Source organism: Ambystoma mexicanum, chromosome 7p (assembly GCF_040938575.1).
Source record: "Ambystoma mexicanum isolate Mex_15411 chromosome 7p, UKY_AmexF1_1, whole genome shotgun sequence".
In the NCBI taxonomy this organism is placed as follows: domain Eukaryota; kingdom Metazoa; phylum Chordata; class Amphibia; order Caudata; family Ambystomatidae; genus Ambystoma; species Ambystoma mexicanum.
Genome location: NC_090939.1, coordinates 900,083,445 through 900,105,363, shown reverse-complemented (window position 1 = coordinate 900,105,363; position 21,919 = coordinate 900,083,445). Strand labels below are relative to the sequence as shown.

General features: G+C 43.6%; 1 protein-coding gene across 1 annotated transcript in view; it reads left to right on the top strand.

Annotated features, from left to right (window-relative positions):
- VEGFD (vascular endothelial growth factor D) overlaps positions 1 to 21,919 on the top strand; it is a 442,197-nt gene that overhangs the window by 187,261 nt on the left and 233,017 nt on the right. The window contains exon 3 of the mRNA XM_069637174.1: positions 20,712 to 20,902. Coding sequence (XP_069493275.1) covers positions 20,712 to 20,902 — 191 coding nt within the window. The remainder of the gene's footprint in view (positions 1 to 20,711; positions 20,903 to 21,919) is intronic.

Genomic DNA, 21,919 nt, shown 5'->3' with positions numbered 1-21,919 from the left:
AAGCTGGATTCTAATAAGAATTAAAATAATAATAATATATGGAATTTGTGAAAGATGGCTGTCCTATCCTGATGCTCAATAAAGTTAAAACCTTGGGCTCCCATTTAGATAAATTCCTGAGTTCTTATACCCTGGTGAACAATATAGTCGAATCCTCTCAATACCATCTGCACTTACCTAGACAATTTAGGCCATTTATTGGTTCCATGTGTTAATATCCCCGCTTAAATATCACCATACAAATATATTGCATATTATTTCGGTGATATTAAGGCATGGAACCTGCGGGAGACACCCCTGCATTATTTTTAAAGGAGCGGGAGACACCCCTGCAACCAAAACCCCCCCAAATTGTCCCCCCAAAAAATATCGCCTATCGCCGTTCCAGACAACCATATATACGGCGATATTTTTGGTGGGGATAATATGTAGTGATACCCATTTATCCCAGTGTAAAATTGTGAAACTCTGTTTAGAGCAACAATTTGGTCGCGTCTTGATTACTGTAATGCACTTCTGGGTGGTGCTTCTAAAGGAAACATCACTAAGCTACAGAAAGTTCAGAATAATGCTATTCGCATTACCAAGAAACTGAGCTACCGCGAGCACATCTCTGAACATAGGAAAGATCTTCATTGGCTCCCGGGTTTGCTCCAGAGATCCTTTCAAGACTCTTTCTTTGGCACACAAGTGTACCTATGGCCTTGCTCCCTTACATTTGAAAGAGAAACTCACTAAGTATCACACCCGGAGAACGCTTAGAACAAGCAGTCGCCAGTTACTGATGTGCCCTAAATCCAACCGAGTACCGTGAAATGGGAAATACTTTCCCTTTCTGGCGGCTTCAGCTTGGAATGCTCTTCCCCTAGCTCTTCGACACGAAGAAGCCCTGCAACCCTTTCGCACGCAAGAAATTAAAAACTCTTCTCCTTGTATAATTCTGCACCATCTCTGACCTTCTGTCTTGTGGCTTTCTGTTGTCTCTGTGTGTTTTTGTCTTAGCGTCCAACTGCCCCTGGGCTTTTGGTACTATAAAAATAAATAAATAGGCATAAGGCAAGTCCCATTTCTTCAGGCCAGTGGATTTGCGTGGGACATGGTGGTGTGAACTCATAGAGTATACATTTTGTTTTTTTTACCTTAAGCTTCCGCCCTTTTGTCATCATCCAGGAGTCCCTGAGTACAAGGCATCTCCAGGTATCCCAAGTGTTCAGGGACGAGTCATTTGTAATATAGTAAGTTATTTGGGGATTATCTGCATAGTTGAAGCATGTCAGGCCCAAGCTGAAAATAAATCCCAGGAGTGGGTTCACGTGTAGTGTTTATTACAGGCAATTATTAATAATGAGCTAACTGCCCAATCTCCCATTTCAAGCATGACAAAAGCCCCCTGACCTGATGAGATCACAGAGGAAACTTGCAACCTTCAAAGTTCAAAATTCTTTAACAAAAACAATTCTTGTGAGTTTTATGAAACCGAATAAAGGCATGCTGGAAAATGCATGTACTCCAACGTCCCATCCCTTTTCCTCCATACTTAAGGAGTATCCGCCCAGGTCATGTAAACTGGAACCTTTGCACACAGCAGAAAATGTGTATTCCCCTTTGCATTTTATGTGGTGCAGTAAGGTGCGGTAGAGAGGTGGCTAGTCCCGCCCACCAGCAACACCTGTTACTCCTTTTCTCCACCTTCGATGAGGCTGTATGCCTTGCACAGAGCACAGGTTTCTTCATTTGTTTCTTGAGTTTTGCATACATATTTTCGGCTTCTCCTCTTCTCCCGGCAACACCTGTTCATTCTTTTATGGTGGGGGGTGTAACAGGGTTTTCAGCATGTTCTCCGTCAAGTAGTCACTACATGGTGGCTGTCTTCCACAGGTGGATTGCCTGTGCTTAGCGACATGCATTTTCTCATCACTCCTTGCATAGTAGACCTCTTCGTTTGGTGGAGATACTCACTTGGCCTCTGGCCTCCTCCTCAGCACATCTCAGATTTAGTCAGGAACAGGAAGGGTTACTCACATGTATGTGCAACTTTCAATTCTTTGCTAACCTGTTCAGGTGTAGTCAGCGGGAGGGACGCAAGTCCTTTTGCTGCTAGCTACCACTCTACCGGGGCTTGCTCTGAGGCCTTAGCAGCTTCCAGCAGTCTTGTTTTTTTGAGGCTTGCATAAGCTTCACTTACCAAAGTCCACTACAAATCTTCATACCACCAACTGTCAGCAAGGAGGACTTCATGAGGGTTGATTGCCCATGTAGTGGTCATTAGAGACCAATCTCCTATCCAATACCATCCATCCTCCACCACCTCATAGGCGCCCACGCTGGTGCACAACCTCAATGTCTACTTGGGCACCGATGGCAGCACTGTCTACCTGATCTGAAGATAGAGTTCATGAGACATTTTAGAGACTTATGCCTTTAGGAGCTATTGTGGATTACTTCAAGAACTTCATTAAGGAGGTTGTACCATACCCTGTTGTGACTCTGCCTTTGCAACCTAAGATTAAGTCTCCTGCAATACCTCCTCTGTCCACAGCTCCTTCATCACCAGTTGCTCGTTCTTATCCGACTTTACCCGTGTCATCGTCCGGCTCTAGATCCGGTGGTGATCCATTGCCCAAACTCTTGATGAACCTGTTGGGCCTAGCCCGAACTTTCCACTAGAGATTTTGGATCCCCCTGTTGGGATGGATGATCCTCCAGTGAATACAGAAGATGAGACAGATATCAAAGAGGAGGCTTCATTGTCAGCAAAAGCCCTTCGAAGCAGGATGTGAGAAGTTTAGCAATGTTTAGGCAATCCTGTCCATGAGGAAACATTCTCTTAGCCTGGTGTCTGTTCAGGAGTGCTCGCTCTTCAAAATTAAGGCAGAAAGGGATTGCCTTTCAAAAAAGAATCCTAGCTGATGCAAAAACATTTTTTTTTTAAATTATTTCATTTAGTCTATACAAACTTTTTGAAATATTTTCCCTTCGATATACATTTACAAAAGGCAGAGATTTCGCAAACAGCCCTATTGGCCCAAGTTAGCACAGTTTGTTCCATTCATCACATGGAAAGATGTCGGAAGCAGACTAAAAAGAGGGAGGCTATTCGCGATGGAGTAAAATTCAGTCCACGTTTATCACAGCTACTATACGCTCATCAGTGTATGTTGTTTCAGTTAGTCTCTCCGGTTGCTGTTTCGGCATCTCTGCCTTTTTATAGTTTCCGATTCTTGAGATAATATCTCTTAATTTTCCGTTGATAATAAGATTTCCAATTTTTGTAGGAAATTTGTCAGGCCAAAAACGTCTTTCTGTAGTGGATTTTCAAATTTCAACCAAAGCTCCTCTCCTGGTAGGGTTGCGTATTGGTTAATTACCTTGCTCAGATGCACAGTTCTCAAATCTGTTAGACCAGAGCATTATAACGTGAGATGTTTTAATGTCTCAGAGTGGCCATTACAGAATCGACAACTCTCTATCTCATCAGGCTTCCGATATCTCAGGGCTAGACTTGATCTTGTGTCAAACAGATTTAACCTGAATTTTAGGAGCATCCTTCTGTGTCTGGCATTAACTGTTTTTACCACATATTGCAGTTGGTTTTTTTGGTCCTTTGCTTCAGTTGCCGCATATTTCATCAGTGTATGGCGATTTCTATCGTCCACTGTTGCACACCAATCTCGTTCCCATAGCTTTTTTTTCACATAGTTTGGGTTAGTTTTCAGCATTTCCGAGTTAGTGCCTATTTCAGCAAGATGGCTTTGGCATGCATCAATCCATTTTTTCAATACAGATTCCTGTTTTCCTTCCATTGCGTCTCGTAATATTACAAATTGTGGTGTACATTCGTCAGTAATTATTTTCCTGTAGGTCGACAGCATGTTCCACAAGACTCGTGCATTTATGGATATTAGATTTAGTTCATACCGTAGACATGCGCTTGGAATGCCTTTTTGTAGTTGAAGGGCACGTCTCCAGTATTGATTTTCTAGTTGTCCCCATAGATTTGAGGCAACTCCTAGAGCGCATTCTGCTCTATAAATCAATGTTGGGACTGCTTTTTGGTTGTAGTGGGCTAAAACAGGTAGCAAGGAAAACTTTCCATATCTTTTGTTTATTATCAGACCTTGACATGCTAGTTGTTTGCATTTTTGCTTTGCATTTTCGGCCCACGGCGCATCATTTATGTTGCTGTTAATCCACATTCCCAGGTATTTTACCTTTTTGACGCAATTCAATTTTTCTTTGTTCAGTTTCCAGGTCAAATTATTTCTTTTGACTTGCTTGTTATTTCGAGTGAGATCTTGTAGAATTATGACTTCCGATTTTGCAGGATTGATTTTCAGTTTATTTTTCTCCACATATTCTTCCAGACTCTTTAGTTTTCTTGCCAGTCCAATAGGTGTTAAATCGAGCAGTACGATATCATCTGCATATAGCAACCAGTTTATGCTTGTTCCATTAATTCTCGGTGGATTGGAGTTTACTGCTTCGATATCGGACAGGTAGAAGCCAAATAGAGTCGCTGCCAACGGGCAACACTGTTTTACTCCTTGGTTTGTTTTTATGGATTCACTGAGCGTCCCCCCAGCATCTAATTTGATTTTAATTTCCGTGTCGGTGTGTAGCTCTTTAATAGGATCTAATAAGTTTCCTGGACAATTCCGTTTCTCCAGTTTATCCCAGAGCATTCCACGATCGATGGTGTCAAATGCACTGGACAGGTCGACAAACGCAATATAGATCTTCTTGTTTTGACGGATGGCTTCCATTTTAAGGAAATTTATGATTGTCAAATTTCGGCCACAGCCGACACCCTTGAAAAATCCTGCCTGTCGAACATCATAACTTTGAGATTCTTGAATCCATTTAAGCAGTTTAATCTGGAGTTGAGTTGCGAATATTTTCCCCAGCACATCTAGGAGGGCTATTGGGCGGTAGTTTCTTGGATCAGTGCGTGCGCCTTTTTTGAAAATTGGTACAATAATAGCGCTTCGCCAAGTGGTCGGAATCTTTTTCTCCTGCAAAATGGAGGAAAATAAAGTGTGACACAAGTCTGTCCATAAGTCAGGATGTTGTTTTAGCATCTGATTTGTAAGCCCATCCGGTCCAGGGGCTCTGGATGTGCTGAGTCTCATGATATTTTTGTGTATGTCTTCTTTATCTATTTTGATAGACCAGTCATTGCTCAAGTTAGATGGTTTGCTGCATGTTATGTTATTGTTGTAAAATGTATCGGAGTAGTGTTTGACCCAATCTTTCTCCGACACCATGTCTTTATTATAGCTTCTTGTGGTGTCGCTATGTTGTTCAGATAGGTCCAAAATGCACTGGTGTTCCTTTTGGTTATTGTTTCCATCATTACTTCTGCATCTCTTTGTAGCATAACATGTTTATGACTAATCAACCAATTCTTGTAGGTTTGTCTCATTTGTTTCGTCTTTCTTTCGCAAATAGCACGAGTGTTGGTTCTTTTCAGCTTTCTCAGTGCTTTGCTCAGCTCTTTCTTTTTGGTGACAATCTCACGGTCCCAAGTATGTAATTTTGTAAAGTCAGGTCTTGGCTTCGCAGTTTGCTTCTCTCGATATGTTTCCAATAGAGAAGCATATTCAATTTTCCCTGTGGCAGACCTATTCTCCAGTGATTTTTTCAGCTTTTCTAACTTATTTTGGGTAAGCTTTAGTCGATTGCGCCCTGGCGCCACAGTCAGATTTGTACATTGATAGGAGATTTTCTCTTTTATACGGTGAATCTTCAGAGTTGTTTTTAGCATATAGTGATCGCTCGCCTCCATTTCAATAATGTCCAAGCGAGCAACATCCTGTTTCATTCTCTCTGACACAAACATGTAGTCGATGGTAGACTGTTGTTGGTCCCTTTTCCATGTAAAATGTGCTGGAATATCACCTGGTGTTTCACCATTAAGAATCTTCAGATTCCATGCTTTCATTTCTTGTAACCATGCGGAGATAGTTGGATCTCTAAACTCTTTCCCATTTGCATGGTCACTTTTAGTGTCATCTTTTGAGCAGTTTATGTTAAGATCGCCACAGATCAGAATCTTGGATTCTGTCCCATTGTCTTTGATATTCGAGATTGTTTCCGTGATTAGGTCCAGGAATGTTTCTGTCTGCATAGCAGTGTGTTGCCAATAGACATTTATCAATGTTAATTGATCTGTGTTTCTATGTTGCTCTGTCGGCAATTTAATCTCAACTACTTGTATATATGCTGATACATTTTTTGCAGATAAAATGCGTATCCCACTTTCAAGTTTAACAAGTGTGAGCAGCCCCGACATAGGACGTCCTTTGGCTCCTTTGATTGCAGTATTAAAAGCAATCTCGAAGCCGTCAGCTACAGGCAGATGCAAGAGCCAGGTTTCCCTTGTAGGTACAGAATATCCACGTCTTCTAAGTTCATTGGAATTTCACCGAACAAATGTCTGTGGCCTCTAGTATTCCACGAGGCAATACAGATCTCCTCCTGTTGACATGGTCTCTGGCATTAGCTCTTGTTACAACAGTTGTTGGTTTGGGCAACCCAGGTCCAGTCTTGTTCCTCTCTGGGTTTGGGACAGCTTAGCTGAACGACTTTGTCGGTCTTACTATTCGTTATTTTGATCTGCTCATCTTCAAACATCTGCTTGTCCTCACTCAGACGAAGGGGCGACTCATTTATCTTGCACATGGCTTTACATACTCCCCCTGACTTGAGGGGGCTTTTGATTGCAAGTAGGCGGCCATCTGAGGGACATATACATTTCTTGGGCTCCTCCGGCTCATTGCTCTTATTAATTTCGGTGATATCAAACCCCAGGGAGTTCAAAGTGATGCTACTATTTAATAGTGAGTCACAGATAACTTCTGATGCTATGTGTAAAATAACACGGTCATGCTCACTTTCGTCTTCAAATTCCACAATTTGAATGTCCTCAGAGGCCACCGTCCTCAATTGCGGTATGTGGTGAAGTAACAGCATCACATTTTTCCGATTCAGTATCAGGGCAAAAGAATTGTTGACAAATCCACAACCGATTCAGCCAATCAGTAAAAAGATTGATGCCAAATACTGTCAATTTCAGTCAGAGTCCTTATGTCTTCTGTGTTAGCTGCAGCCACCTTATTTCCTGAACAGGACTGGCTCCATCACTTCTTTCCAGGAAGGATAAACCTATGGACGGGTAAATAAATAAAGTGTATGTTAATGGCACACTTCATCTCAGGCGAATTTTGATGCAATGCTAGCTGATGCTAATCAGCAAGCGCTTACGGACGGTGATTGCCTATTTCCAACATCTTCTTCCCCCAGCCAGAATGGTGGTATGCAAGTAAGGCTTATCAAAATCAAGGTTTACAGCACTAGACTTGGGGAAGTTATCTAATCACCACATAGACAGGGCATCCAAAGCTATTTGCCCGGGCATTGAGATCGGTCACATAGCATGGGCTAGAGCTACTCACTTTAATAAAGATGTAATAGAGACAATTCTTGATTTACCTTTTGGGTGAACCAATTTATTCCACTTATCCACGGGTGATGAGTTGACCAAGCGAAAGATCTCAACTAAAAAAAAAGTAAAAGAAAAAAAAGACCTCAACTTTGACAGCAAACTTTTTAGCAATCCTTACCAAGACTCAACAAAATATTTATTCTACTTCCAGGCAGTCCCCCTCAGACTTCAAATCTAAATGTTTCAGTGCATTTTGTGGCTATCACGAAAGAAAGACTAGACAGCCAGACAGTTCTGCGAGCGGACAAAGATGCAAATAGCTAAGGTTTTCCACTAAGGGTTTTTCCATTCCACCTACTTTATTTGTTCAGCTTGAATAAAACAATGAAACCATCGTCCCTAACCATCGACTCTCTGTAGTGGGCAGGGTTTCGGAGTACCTTCACAGGTGGTGTACAATTTCAGAGGATTCCTTGGTCCTCTCATTTGTCTCTCTTGGTTACTGGTTAGCCAATCTGCCTGTTCCTTCTCCTTCTCCTCCTCTCCTTTAGGTTGATTCAGCAGATCAATTTCTGGAAATGAACAACCTCTTACAGACCAGGGCCTTAGAGGACGTCCCTCCTCTGGAAGCAGGATTTACTCTCACTCTTAACTATCCTGAAAAAAAGAACCGGGTTGGCCAGCAGACTTTATTGGATCTCTTTTCTAAACCTTTATCTTCTACTAGAAAATTCAAGATGTTACACCAGTTCTAATTCATATGGCTCTTTACTGGGCAGATGCATTGAGGTTTTAAAAGATGCATACTTACACATTCCTATTGAAATTCCTGAGATTCTCTCTAGCAGGCCACCATTTTCAATACTGAGTGCTTCCATTCTGACTGAATGCTGCACCTTCTGTTTTCACAAAGTTGATTAGTCCAATAGCAGCTTATTTACATCATCTGTCGCTACACATTAATCCACACTCGATCGACTGGTGGTTTGTGTCGAATTTTTTCATCTGACCCAGGAGTCTAGCCAAGTCCTTCGGAATCTACTTTTCGAATTGGGCCTTTCCGTCAACCAGAATAGGTGTTGCTTCTCACATTCTTAGGTTATCAGGTTTATAGGATTTCGGTGGAACTCCAATATATAGAGAGTTTTTCCCACTGCAGAGAAAGTGCAGGAAATCAAATTGGCTGTCAATCGTTTCCTGAAGCAACACCAGACAATGGCTTGGTGGTTCCGGCACCTGCCGATCTTATGACGTCTTGCACACTGGCAGTCCCCTTTGCGCGACTGAAGATGAGATGCCTTCAGCTGGCCACCTGTTTGAATCAAGAATTGGACAATCAGTCAAGATTCCAATTCCTCTGGAATTTAAGGCAGACCTGGATTGGTAGATCGACAATCATCTCATGAGGACTCCTTTTCAGGACCCTCCTCCTCAGCAAGTGTTGACTTCAGACTCATCCCTCACTGTCTGGGGTGCAACTCTGGATCACCTTCAGAAGCATTTGTTTTGGTCTCTGAAGAAAAGGGTCTCCACATAAATGTCTGTGAACTGCTTACAGGGTTCAGGGCTTTGGGGTCATCCTTTTGATTCAGAATTCTTCAGTTCTGATAAGAACTGACAGCATGAAAGCTATGTTTTATATAAAAAAACAGCAGGCAGGAACAATGTCCTCTCCCATTGCCATCAGACTATTCAGATCTGGAAATAAGCCATTCTCCATCAGGTGACACTGCAAGCTGTTCATTTTATAGGAGATTTCAATGTGAAAGCAGACACGCCTGGGCTCCTCTCACATTCAAATCATGAGCTTGAAGTGGAGATTTTTCAGCTATGGGGAACACCCGAAGTGGATTTTTTTGCAACCAGTCATCAGTGGTCAAAATGGGGGGAGAAGGGGCTGACTAGGGGATCTGTGGACTTCATGGTAAAAAAGGCTGTTATTGCCACTGGCAGCTGGTGATTTCTTTTAAATTGAGTGGACGTAAATGTTTGCCATAAATATGGGCGAGCGATAGAGGGTAGCGAGGGAGCGCAAATCAACCAAGAAAGTTTCAAGGGGGGGTTCTCCCCAGAGAAAATGTTTTAAACAGCATGACTAAGGCCGTATCAGCCAGTATTGATTCGGCACCTCGGATGCCTTTGGCACACGCCACTTTTGATTCTTTTCACCCTACTGACGGTTAAGAAATTGTCAGAATCATTACCCTTCTTAAATCTTATTGATGACATTTCTCTGCATGTGCTCCAATCTGTTATCACAAGCATTAGTGACATGGTAGTGGAGGGAATCAACTCCTAATTAGCTTTTGGCCAGATCCCAGTCATTTTGAAAAAAACTCGAGTGATTCCCTTGCTGAAAAAGCCATCTTTGGACTCAGAACTCTTTGTCAACTATCGGCTGATTTCCCTGCTTCCTTTCCATATGAAAGTTTTGGAAGCAGTTATTATCCCCCAACTGCGATTGGTTTTGGAAGGGCACAATATTTTGGATCCTTGTCAGATGGGTTTTTGGCCTTTAATGGGGACCGAGTCTGTTCTTGTGTCAGTCCTTGACGACTTAATGATGATCAAAGATTAGGCCGGTACGGCAGGCCTTATCTCATTGGACCTGTTGGCCGCCATTGATACTATTGACCATGTTCTTCTTTTATCGAGATTACAGAAGGCTGGCATCTTGGGCCAGGTTCTGGAGTGGTTCCAGGCTTTCTTGACTCATCGGTCACAACTGGTATCTCTCGAATCCTCCAGATCCTCAACAAGAATGGTGACTTCTGTGATTCTGCCGGGTTCAGCCCTCTCCCCTTTGCTTTTCAATATATATATCCAGCCGCTGGCAGCTCTCGTTAATTTATTTTGGTTTAAATTGTATGCTTATGCGGATGATACCGCCATCTTGTTCTGGCTGGATCTGGCCCGGGCTGGCACCACGGTTCAGTTTAGCTCCTGCCTCGCGGCAATTGGGGAATGGATGGGAGCTAAGTATCTCAAACCTAATGGCAAGAAAACTGAGGTCCTCATTATTGGCCCAACAAGTGCATCAGAGAGCTGGACCACAGACTTCTGGGCGTTAATGTTGGGGCCTCTCCCTGCTCCGGTCGAGGTGGTGAAAAACCTTGGGGGGAACATTTCCGCCTTCATGAAAATGGACACTCAGATTAATACTGTGCGTGGATTGGGTTTTCACAAGTTAAAGCAACTTGGGAAGATCCTTCAGTTTATTCCCAAGGATCTCCATGCACAAGTAGTTGCAGCATATCTTAATGGTAGCCTAGGCTACTGCAACACAATTTTTTTGTCTCAACAAGCTTACCTATTGTATCGGCAGCAGGTTCTGCAAAATGCAGCAGTTAGTTTGGTGAAAGGTATCCACGCCATATCCACGTATTTAGCACCACGATGCCCCTAGGCTGTTGCGTGCTCTATAAATCTGAATAAAATAAATAAATAAATCCCCTTTGGATAACATGTCTCCAATGCTCTGCGGGAACCTCATGGTTGCCTGTGCAGGCTCGTACTCATTTCAAGGTCCTGGGTATTATTCATCTGGCTCTAAATGAACATGGTTGCTTAGACTTTCAGGAAAAAAATCAACTGTACTCTCCAGGCCGTGCACTTTGTTCAGCAGGGACAGGACTTTTGAAAATACCTGCCTATCACCGGGAAAGAATAGGCTGTCAGGCCTTTTCCATCTCAGGCCCTAAATTGTGAAATACAGTTCCAGTAGGGATCCGCTGTGTGCAGGACTTTGGTCTCTTTAAACGGAGCCTGAAGACCCATTCATTTGCCTAAACCGTGTGTCTTTCTGCCCACGCTTCTAGATAGCGCCATGATGGCTTTGGTGAAAGAGCGCTCTACAAATGTGGTGATTTATTGATTGATTAAGGGGTTAGAATGGTGAATTTTAGAGCACACTTTCTGTGAATCGCGTCCTTCGGGGAACGTGTAGATACAAATTAGAAGGCTATACAGGGACGTAGGCGGGAGAGCAAAGTAGACTCAGCAGTGGATGATCTCATCAGGATAACACATAACCTGGCGATACAATGTGAAGATCTAGAAAACAGATCACGTCGATCTAATATACGCATAAGAAACCTACTGGAATCCATCAACGATGTGGATCTCAAAGACACAGTAGCTCACATCTTCACAGACTTAATGGCGGCAGATGAAAATGCTTTTGTAGGGTAAGACATGAAAAAATAGATTAGATGCCAAATCACCAATAGTGCACAGGAGCATTTTCCAATACATTTTCATGATGCTTTGCCCACTCTAAGGCAATATTCTGCCAGTGTAAAAAAAAGTATTTCAATAATGACTGTGCCTATAAGTGTCCATGCTGATCATGCACACCAATATAAGCTTTTATTTGCATAAAAGAACATACTCATGTTTGCTTTTACTATAATGCCAGTAATGGTACTATGGGGAAACGTGCACGCGGGCTCTGCCAATATATGCCATTATCCCACTTAAGAACATACTCCTGTTGGCTTTGCCCTTAAAGCCAGTGAAAAATGCCATGCCACAGTAGGAAAATATATCCACATTTTCTGCAACAATGTGGGCCAGCCATACATGTGAAGTTAGTTGCACAATGCCATGCCTGCTTTAATGAACTTGTCCAACTGTGCTCCGCATAGAGGGAGAGCGAGAGAGAAAACTGCTGAATCTATGGATGTGGCTATATATCCATGATTATAGAGGATGTCGTATGTTAATCACTTCTTAATGGCGCAACGTTCTTTTTTGATGTGGGCTGCCTTGCAGCCTCATCCATGAAACTGGCAACCTGTTTTGACATTGCCTGCTGTAAACCTTTAGAGTAGTTGATGTTACTGAATGACACATAACTATGTGCTGTTCGCCCCTGAAAGTTTTAGGATTTCAAGAAGGAGCGCAAGGCCTACGTGGGTGTGGCAGAAAAGCAAACTTGCTGCTGTCAGGTAAAGTTTAATGAAGGAAACTTAGAAAAACTGAAGGAGCTAAACCTACTATTAGAAGGTCTAGTGCTATAAGGCGCTGGAAGAGTTAAAGTCACACTTTTTTTTAAATGATCTCTTCTCTCACCTCGTGTTCATTTCCCTCATTTTCGCCATTCCTTTCTTGCTCTCGCTTTTACTGCTCCCTTCATATTTTCTTCCTCTTTCTGTGACTTTATCCATCCTTTTTTTGGCCTTATTTTACCTTTCCCCTATCTGTCCATCACATCCTCGGCTCTTCTATCTTTACGATCCCGTCTGTTTTTCTCCTGTTACCTTTTTCCATTTAACGTGTCCTGCTTCTCTTCTATCTCAATCCTTCCACTTTCTTAACTATTGGTCCTTCTTCCACACTTCTCCCTTCCACAGGGACGTCATTTCACCAAAAAGTCAGGGGTAAAGGAAGTGACATCACATGACACTTGACCTCTGATGTCATCACAGGAAGTGATGTCATTTGACCCTACCCTTAAGTGACATCACGGGAAGTGATGGAACACTGCTTGACAAATTAGGAAGTGGCATCACATAGCATTGTCCCTAAGTACACTACGAAAAATATGTTTACGATATCACTGTAATTTGAAATACATTTCATACAAGAACGGATCACCATATGTATCGTTAAGATCAGTGTGTATACGCCCATAGTACCAAATTACTGTGAATGCAAGCAGGCGTCCACGGCCAAATGATGTGGTAATATATAGTACTTACGCTTAAGCTTTTTCTATAGAACAAATATACATACAATATCATCTAACCTGTGTTGGTACTCATTTAACCTCAGAAGAATGAAAGGCTGAGTTGGCCTTGCCGGGATTCGAACCTGCAGATCACACGCACATCGCAGCAATGAGCTCTCAACCCACTGAGCTATTTTACCGGCTACAGTAAAATGAGCAATTACATGTCTGAATGTTCTCAAAATCAGAAAGCAAATTACAGTCTGTAGTGGATACCATTAAACTGGTAACTGAGATTTAACTGCAGGCCAGGTCATCTGCAGGTCTGGTGCAAAGTTGGCCACATGTCAAGCCTCCGTGGATCTACTTTCATAACTGTATATTAAGAATTTAGAGTGGCGCAGGGAAAGCAGCGCACTCACATGGCATCCTGTACTCTGGGCACTCGTTACCTCATACATGCAAACAAACATCCTGAACAGCATGCTGTGGAAATAGGAAAGATAGACAATTTACAACAAAGCAGTCATTGTGGCACACCATTTCTACACTGTACACACGCTTTTAGGCACCAGGATTTTGTCAATTGACTGAGGATACTGAGATGAAATGTCTTGTGGTGATTGCAACAGAGACAGCAGCAGAAAAAAACATGGTATAAATGCAAATTGCGAAAAGCAAAACACATAGTCCGAAATTGATGCTTATTCTACTCTAAATGCTTTTTGGAGGTTTTCGTCTGCATTGTGAATTTGAGGTGTTTAAGAACAGACTACATTAGTGACTAACCCCCTGAAGTGTGTCTGAAATAAACCTTTAATGAGTCTAGCAATTATTGTATAGAATTCCAGAAAGACACATTATTTGTTATTCCTATTCTTTATTATTTAGGGTCACTGCTCAAAGTGTTAAACTTGCGGAACCCACTGTTTTTTTTAAGAGGCCTGAACCAGAAAGCCACCCACTCCAGAAACAAAGAGCCACATGGCGCTGGCCACAGTACAGGAGCTTCAATTTTTAAAAGAAATCTTTTTATTTTTTTATTTATTTTAGAGTTAGCAAGGGAGACATCAGGAGTCGGAGGTGCGACCACTGGCAATCCTAAATTACGTCCTTGCAAAGGTAGAAGCAAAAGTGAAAACCACAATCAAAATTCAGCGAGGTCAGCTATCTGATAAAAGCAATTGTTGATTTTCCAGAATCAGAGCCATCCCTTTTAGGGCCGAGTCAGTAGATTACAGTTCAATAAATGTTTGCAGGGAAGTGTTAATAAATCAAAGTAACTCCCCATTTGGGGTCTGAATGATCTAGATGCAGTAACCAGGTCTTTCTCAGCTCCTTGGAAGCTGAGTTTCTGAGACTTAGGGTTAAAACCAAAAGATCTTCTGTGATTCTTCACGCCTCACCTGCCCAAGCACAATCTATAACAGTCGTGTTCGTTTTTTTTGGGCCGGGATTCTTAGGCCCACCTTCAATTTCATGATGAAGGCAGATCCTCCTCCACAATAATATATTTTCTACTGTCGACAGCCATTTTCTTTCTCGGCTGTCTTGGATCAATTTTTAGGTTGGTGTTATTATTGCCTCCCCCCAAGGGCAATCTCTCATGTCCCCTGTTTTTCTTCTTTAAGTCTCATAGGAACATATTCTAGGATATTATGATTATTATAATATGGGTTTCACAACCCTGGTGTGGGGCAAACATGGCCAGTAACGTCCCGCCAGTCCGAGCTAAGGTAGGCCCGAGCGAAGTGACGGCCTCACCTCGAGTTGTGGGCTCTTACCGGCCATGTCTGCCCTCGCCAGGGTGTGAAAACATTCGCACCTTGGCGTTTATTCAGGGTGCAAATGTGTTTTTTCTTCCCTCCAGAGATTTTCTGCTTGTGCAGACAATCTCCTGAGGGAATGAGAAAAAAATGGTAGCCACCGTATGGAAAAGGGACTGAGTCCCTTTTCCATGTCTATGGAGGTAGCCAGGAGATGGGAGGAGAGCTGGTACTGGAGCAGCAGTTAAGGGGATGGGGATGGATTGGAGAGGCAACAGAGAGCCTGTTGTCTCCCCACATTACATTTAGAAAAAATGGCAGGTGCAAATTTGTATTATATTATTATTAATACGTACCCAAGAGAGCCCAAGGCTGCTGCATGGCCAGAGACAGTCCACGAGGAAGATCGGTCCACAGAACCCCGTGGGGCCCTGACACACCACAAGATGAGCGGAAGGGGAGCATGAAAGCGTGCCCACAGTCAGATGGCACTACTAACTGAGGCCCCCATACATCTCTGTCTGAATTTGCTGCACCTACACGTCCTCGGGGATTTATCTAGGATAATATTTATTTATTACTCAGGGACTCCATAAACCAATGTGCAGGGAGCAGGATTTGAAGCTGTGATGTCTTGCATTCAAAAAGTGAGCTATCCTGTTAGCTCTATGAAAGATTTGTATTTAATTCCTTAAATAATTATGCACCATTGACACCTTGTGGCCGATTGGTAAATTGAGTGCATTTTGTAAACTGTTTTTTTTCCTCTGTCAATTACTCCCTTATTGTTGCGCTTATTTCTGCATAAGCACAACAATAAGGGCACTTCAGTTCCCCCTTCAGCTAATACCAGCCCCTTCCATCATAACGCTGGCAGGAAACTGCTAATGATGGGCCATTAGTCACTGAATGGTTTTGTGCCAGCATTGTAATGGGAGGGGAGGTGCAGTGGGGTGTGGGGAGTGGGCGTGCATTGTAGGCAGCTTTGCCTCTCTGCAAGTGTGTAAGTGGCATGCCATGGGCGGAGGTAGTTACATGCCTCAGCCATGGCCTTATTTCATTTATTTATTTGGACAATGTTTGTCGGGTCCGTGGATCCGATTAAGTTATTTATTTATTTCTGCAATGTTGGTGCGGAAATAAATAAATGAATCGGGTCCACGGAGCCGAAAAACATTGTCCAAATAAATAAATAAACAAGGGCGTGGCAGAGGAGCAGGACTTGTGCAGGACTGTTACTGCCTCTGGTGCCCCATGCAAGAACTGGATTACCTACACAATTTGGGGTTCTGGGAGCCATGCACATGCAAGGACTGGGAGAGCTGCACATGCTAGAATTGGGAGAGATGCATGTGCAAGCTCTGTATGATGTGCACATTTACCGGGGCTGTTCGAGCTGCACATGCAAGGAGAGGGAGAGCTGCACAATTTGTGGTTCTGGACTGGGAAAGCCTGCTATGCTAGAATTGGGGTAGCTGCACATGGAAGGACTGGGAGAGCCCCACATGATAGATTTGGGAGAGCTGCATATGAAAGGACTGGGTGATCTACATGGGTAGTGGGGCTGCAAGAGTTGCACATGCAAGGAGAGGGAGAGGGGCACATGCAAGGACTGGATGAGTTGCATGGTTAGTGGGGCTGTAAGAGCTGCATATGCAAGGAGAGGGAAAGGTGCACATGCAAGGACTGGATGAGCTGCATGGTTAGTGGGGCTGTAAGAGCTGCACATACAAAGAGAGGGAGAGGTGCACATGCAAGGACTGGGTGAGCTGCACAGTAAGAGGGGCTGCAAGAGTTGCACATGCAAGGAGAGTAACGGGTTCCCATGCAAGGACTGGATGAGATGCACAGTTAGATGGGCTGCAAGAACTGCACAAGCAAGGAGAGGTGCACATGCAAGGACTGGATGGGCTGCACAGGTAGAGGTGCTGCAAGAGTTGCACATGCAAGACGAGGGAGAGGTGCACATGCAAGGACTGGATGGCCTGCACAGTTAGAGGGGATGCAAGAGCTGCACATGCAAGGAGAGGAAGAGGTGCACATGCAAGGACTGGGTGTGCTGCACAGGTGCTTTAAGAGTTGCAAGGCGAGGGAGAGGTGCACATGCAAGGACTGGATGAGCTGCACAGTTGGAGGGGCTGTAAGAGCTGCACATGAAATGTCCTTGTGCCTTTGAAATGTGCTGGGCTTGCATTTCATTACGAGAGGCCAGAGAATACCTTTTGCATGTGTGTATATACACATCGAGGTGCAGGCACGCAACACCATTGGGCTAACTGTGCTTCAGTGCCAATCCACCCAGCCCCTCCTTGAAAAATGACTTGATTGGCGGGACATCCGCACTTGGTTTTTGTTAGGCACTGACAAAAGCCTTTCTTGAAACTGGTGGCGTAAAGTTTTACTGTGTTCTTGCAGAAAAATGTATTTGCACAAAGGCAGCCCAACTGTAAACCTGCTAGTTTTAAGAAAAGCTTCCATTACCTCTCTGCCTTTGAAAAATTATATGCACACATCAGCCCCCTCCCCGCGTATACGGGCTAACATATAACAATGTCATTTATTTATTCATATTTATATACCGCGCAGCAGCCCGGAGGCATCGTGGCACTGTTACATATAGAGTCAAAGCTGGTTACAGAAGAAGGCATACTTGGTTACATGACAGTGTGTTAGGAAATAAAGCTCCTACATATGCACACAATGAAGCAATAAAAGAACATTTCTGTGTTTACACCTGGAAAAACAGTCGTCTGCGATTTTTTGAAAGGGGCAAACGGGAAAACACTGAAAAACACATATTCTGAAAAGTTTTGAAAACACTGGAAAAACACCCCCGGAAGTAAAAAAAAAAGAAAAAACCTAAAACAAGAAACCCTAATTATATAGCAAGATCTCTGTGACTGTACTAACATTTTTTCTTTCACCTACCTATTTTTCTAATAACACCACATTGAGTACTCTAAAGTTTTGCCCTGAAAAATGCAGCCATTTTCCATGTTTGTTTGATTTTCAAAGCTTGGTGTGTATTTAATTAATCTGTTTCCCATATGGAATTGCTGCATTCCCTGCTTCTGTTTGGAAACAAGATTTGGGGTATTTTGTAACTTTTTTGCCCTGAAATTGCCCCCATGTTCCATATGTGTTTGGTAACCCCTGCCTTCTAACTACAATCTTGGCTTTGCATTGCTAGTATGCTGTAGGGAAATTGCATCTAGATCTAATTGTTTTCTGCTGAATTTTAGAAAGTTGAATTTTGATGTCCCTCCTTCTTTTGCCCCCTTCAGCTAATCCAGAATAGGGCTGCAAGACTTATCCTTGGCCTCAAGCACAGGGACCGTATCTCCCCAGTCCTAAAATCTCTCAACTGGCTCCCGGTGGCTGCGAGGATAAAATTCAAGACCCTCTGCATCATCCACAAGGCTTTCTGGGGCATGGGGGCATGCTATCTACAACTTTCCCTCCCTAAATAGTTCCTGCTAGTGCCCTCCACTCCTCTAACTCCAACTCTCTGCTTGTCAAACACTTCTCTAGGCAAAGAGTGGGGGCAGGTCTCTCTCTTTGGCTGGTGCATCTCTTTGGAACAGCCTCCCTGCCCCTCTCAGACTTGTGCCGGACCTCCTTAAGTTCCAGAAACTGCTCAACACTCTGCTTTTATCTTCCTCTTCCCCCTTTACCTTCCTTGCTAATCACCCCACTGCTGCTGAGACTGGCGGCCTGGTCCTTCATGAATCCCACAGGTTACCAGGCCCTCTTCCCAAACAACACCAGCACCCCCGCCCCCTTCAGCATTGCCCTTACGGGCGCCCTGCCTGACGGCTGTGTATCCCACCCTTGGGATTCCTCCGCCCTACCACTTAGCCAGTGGTCTCCTCCTGGATCCCCTTTGCACTTACCTCCCCAGCTCCCACCAGCACTTGCCCATACCTTCTCTGTTTATTTATTTATTTCATTGTAAAGTGCACAAACAACCCTGAGGCATTGAGGCGCTGTTGTCCCCCCCTTCCCCATCTCCTGCATTTCTCTTCACTGCACTTGCACGTCCGAATGTCACAAGGGCTAGTAGGACCACAATTGTATATTTACTGTTTTTTGCCAGTTATTTACTGCCCTTGTTCCCTCCCCACTTGCCTTGTGGCGCCTGGAAACACCATTCTGTTGTAGAGGCACCTAACAAATGGTCAATAAATAAATAAATGGGATAGCAGTCATCAGATTTTCAATACTAGCCAAATGTTCTATAGTTTTTTTTAGTGGGCATGCCAGCTTTGCCAGACCCATTCTGGCTTCCAGCCAGCCTCTATTAAATTTCTTGGTTCAGCCTTTCCCTTTGGTTTGATGGTAAATGTTTATTAACCCCATTGGTACAGTTACCGATTCGACCACAGCAGGAATTTGACTCCCTCTAACCTGTCTTCCGTGCTTGTTCTTGAGTGTTTGGGTTCAGGCCCTGCCAGTATATGGCCGCAGGTCAGTAAGACTTTCCACTGCTTCAGCCCTTGTATTTTGACCCCTGTGTATACAAACATTTCTTATCGATTCGATTTTGGATGTCAAATAAGTTGTTTTGAAGTTGTTTGTATTGAGTTAAAAATTATACTAATTTCTGACAAGTTATTATAAGCTACTTATAAGATCCTGTTTTTTTCTTGGACCTCCCTGTCGACGACTTGCTCTTTCCCAACCCCTCCTTATAGTGCTTTCTCATCTACTCCACTTCTCCCTTCTATTATCTTCTTCTCTCCTTCTTCATTCTCTTGCCCTCATCATACTCATGTATTTAACTGCTGATTGTGCCAGTCTTTGCTCTGCTGCCTCACACTCTATGATCCTCTGCAAACTTCCACACTTACCCTGGCATTTGTCTCTCTTTTCTTGGCTGGGGTAATTGACTTCCCTAATTGGCAGAAAGGGTGCACCTGGGGGACTAACAAGTCGGTTGCATGGCATTCAGCCCCACCCTGACTCTAGTGTAACTAAGGGACTTCCACTTAATACTGATTGGCCTACAGCTCTGCAGGCCAAGTGCATTATCATATACCCCGGCAACTTGTAACTAGGGGACTCAGTCATGGTGGTTGTCTGATTCCGAACAGGTGTCTTTGTTTGCCTGCGTCTCTCTCCTAGTTTTGTGATACCAGCCATTTACACGCAGATCAGCGGTAGGTGTGTTTTTAAAGATTCACTGGTTAGTTTTCCGCCTTTGAGGCTCACGACCTGCCATCAGGTCCCATGTGCATTCTTGCCCTAGAACCTACAATCAACATCTCTTTCTGGGGGGGTACCCATCGGTGGTACAGAGGAAGTCCGAAATGGGGGATCGGCCATGAACCACCTGCCGGTTGACATCACAAAGTCGGTGGCCTTCTCTGGCCCCAACTATCATTTCCGGCCTACTCCCCGACATCCTGGCATGTAAATCTATCACAGCCTCTTCAATGGTGATAACTGAACAGGATTTCAGATGTTTTGGACAACAACTCAGATCAGCCCATGCCAGCATAGTCAATGGCGAGGATTCATTGGAGTCGCAGTGCAACTATTCTGGATAGTTGGAGTTTGAAGACCCCTCCAGTATTCTCCCTGGGTCTTCCCACTCACAGAAAATGGAGGTTTTGTGACCCTCAACTTCACTCTGTTCTGAATGATTGTTCAAGAGTCACTGGCTCAATTAGCCTTCCTGTCCCCTTATCCTACCTTATGATGCACCTACAGCAGTTGTAAATGGCAACTGTTTCTTGATGCCTTATCCTTTGTACTGTTTGAAGCTAAAATAGCACAACAGTAATCAGGGTCTAGTTCACTCACAAATGGCATTTTCTTTACATTTCAGACATAGATGAAGAATGGCAGAAAACCCAGTGTATGCCCCGGGAAACCTCTGTGGATGTTGCCAAGGAGTTGGGCTCAAGCTCCAGCACCTTCTTCAAGCCCCCATGTGTGTCCGTCTTTAGGTGTGGGGGCTGCTGCAACGAGGAGAGCCTGACCTGCGTGAACACAAGCGCATCATATGCGTCAAAAACGGTACTTCCCTTAATATGTTTTATTTCAATGTAACTGTTGAACAATTTAATGAATAAAGTAACGCAATTGTGTTCCCTGTTGGTTAGAAACAATGACCGCACTCAGCATGGATATTACCTACACATTTCACAATTGAAAGTGGAAACAAAAATGATGTCTAAGATATTGGCAATGAGACTTGGGACTGTCATAGGAAAAATAATCCCCGTTTCAGAAGCAGGTTTTATTAGTCATGTATGATATGGGTAATATTAGGTAATTCATTGACATGTTGATTATTTGTCAGGGTAGGCCACAGCAGATATCAGCCGTCTCCTTTCACGGCGAGAATGTCTTTGACAGGGTAAATTGGGTCTCCTGGAATTCTCCCGTGAAAAGTTTGATTTGGGGACAATGGGCCTCATAACAATTTTGACTGTGTGGGAAAGAATTGTGGGTCATTTCGTTAATGCCACTTTTTTGGGCGGTAATGAAATTATCACCATTTTTTCAACACTGCCAAATTATGGGCCTCATTACAAGTACAGTGGTATGTATAAAAACGGCGGCAGTGCAGCAGTAAATCTGTTACCGCTGCATCACTGCACCGTTGTACTATAACTTTGGTGGTATGGTGCAGGATGATCCTCCAGCAAAAAGCTGGTGGTAAATCCCTCACCTTAATGCCAAAAGTCAGCAAAATCAATGGAATTACCATGGGGCCCTATGGACTTTGAAAATGGGGATTAACACTGAACTACCACCACTTGTAATCCCGAGGTAAATCCGCAGAACCAAGTGGTGGTAAAGGTAATTGAGTTTGGCAATAATTCAGTGGAATTACCGCCAAATTACCACAACACTCCTAATGAGGGACTATCAGTTTTTTTGTGGATTTACTGCCAGCAGAATGACTGTGCAGTAAATCTGCTGATTTGTTAGGGAAAAGTGGCAGATTGACCTCCAGCTTGTTGCTGGAGGTAGATCCTCCACTATACCTAAATAAATCGGCAGATTTACAGCGCTGTAATTCCACCA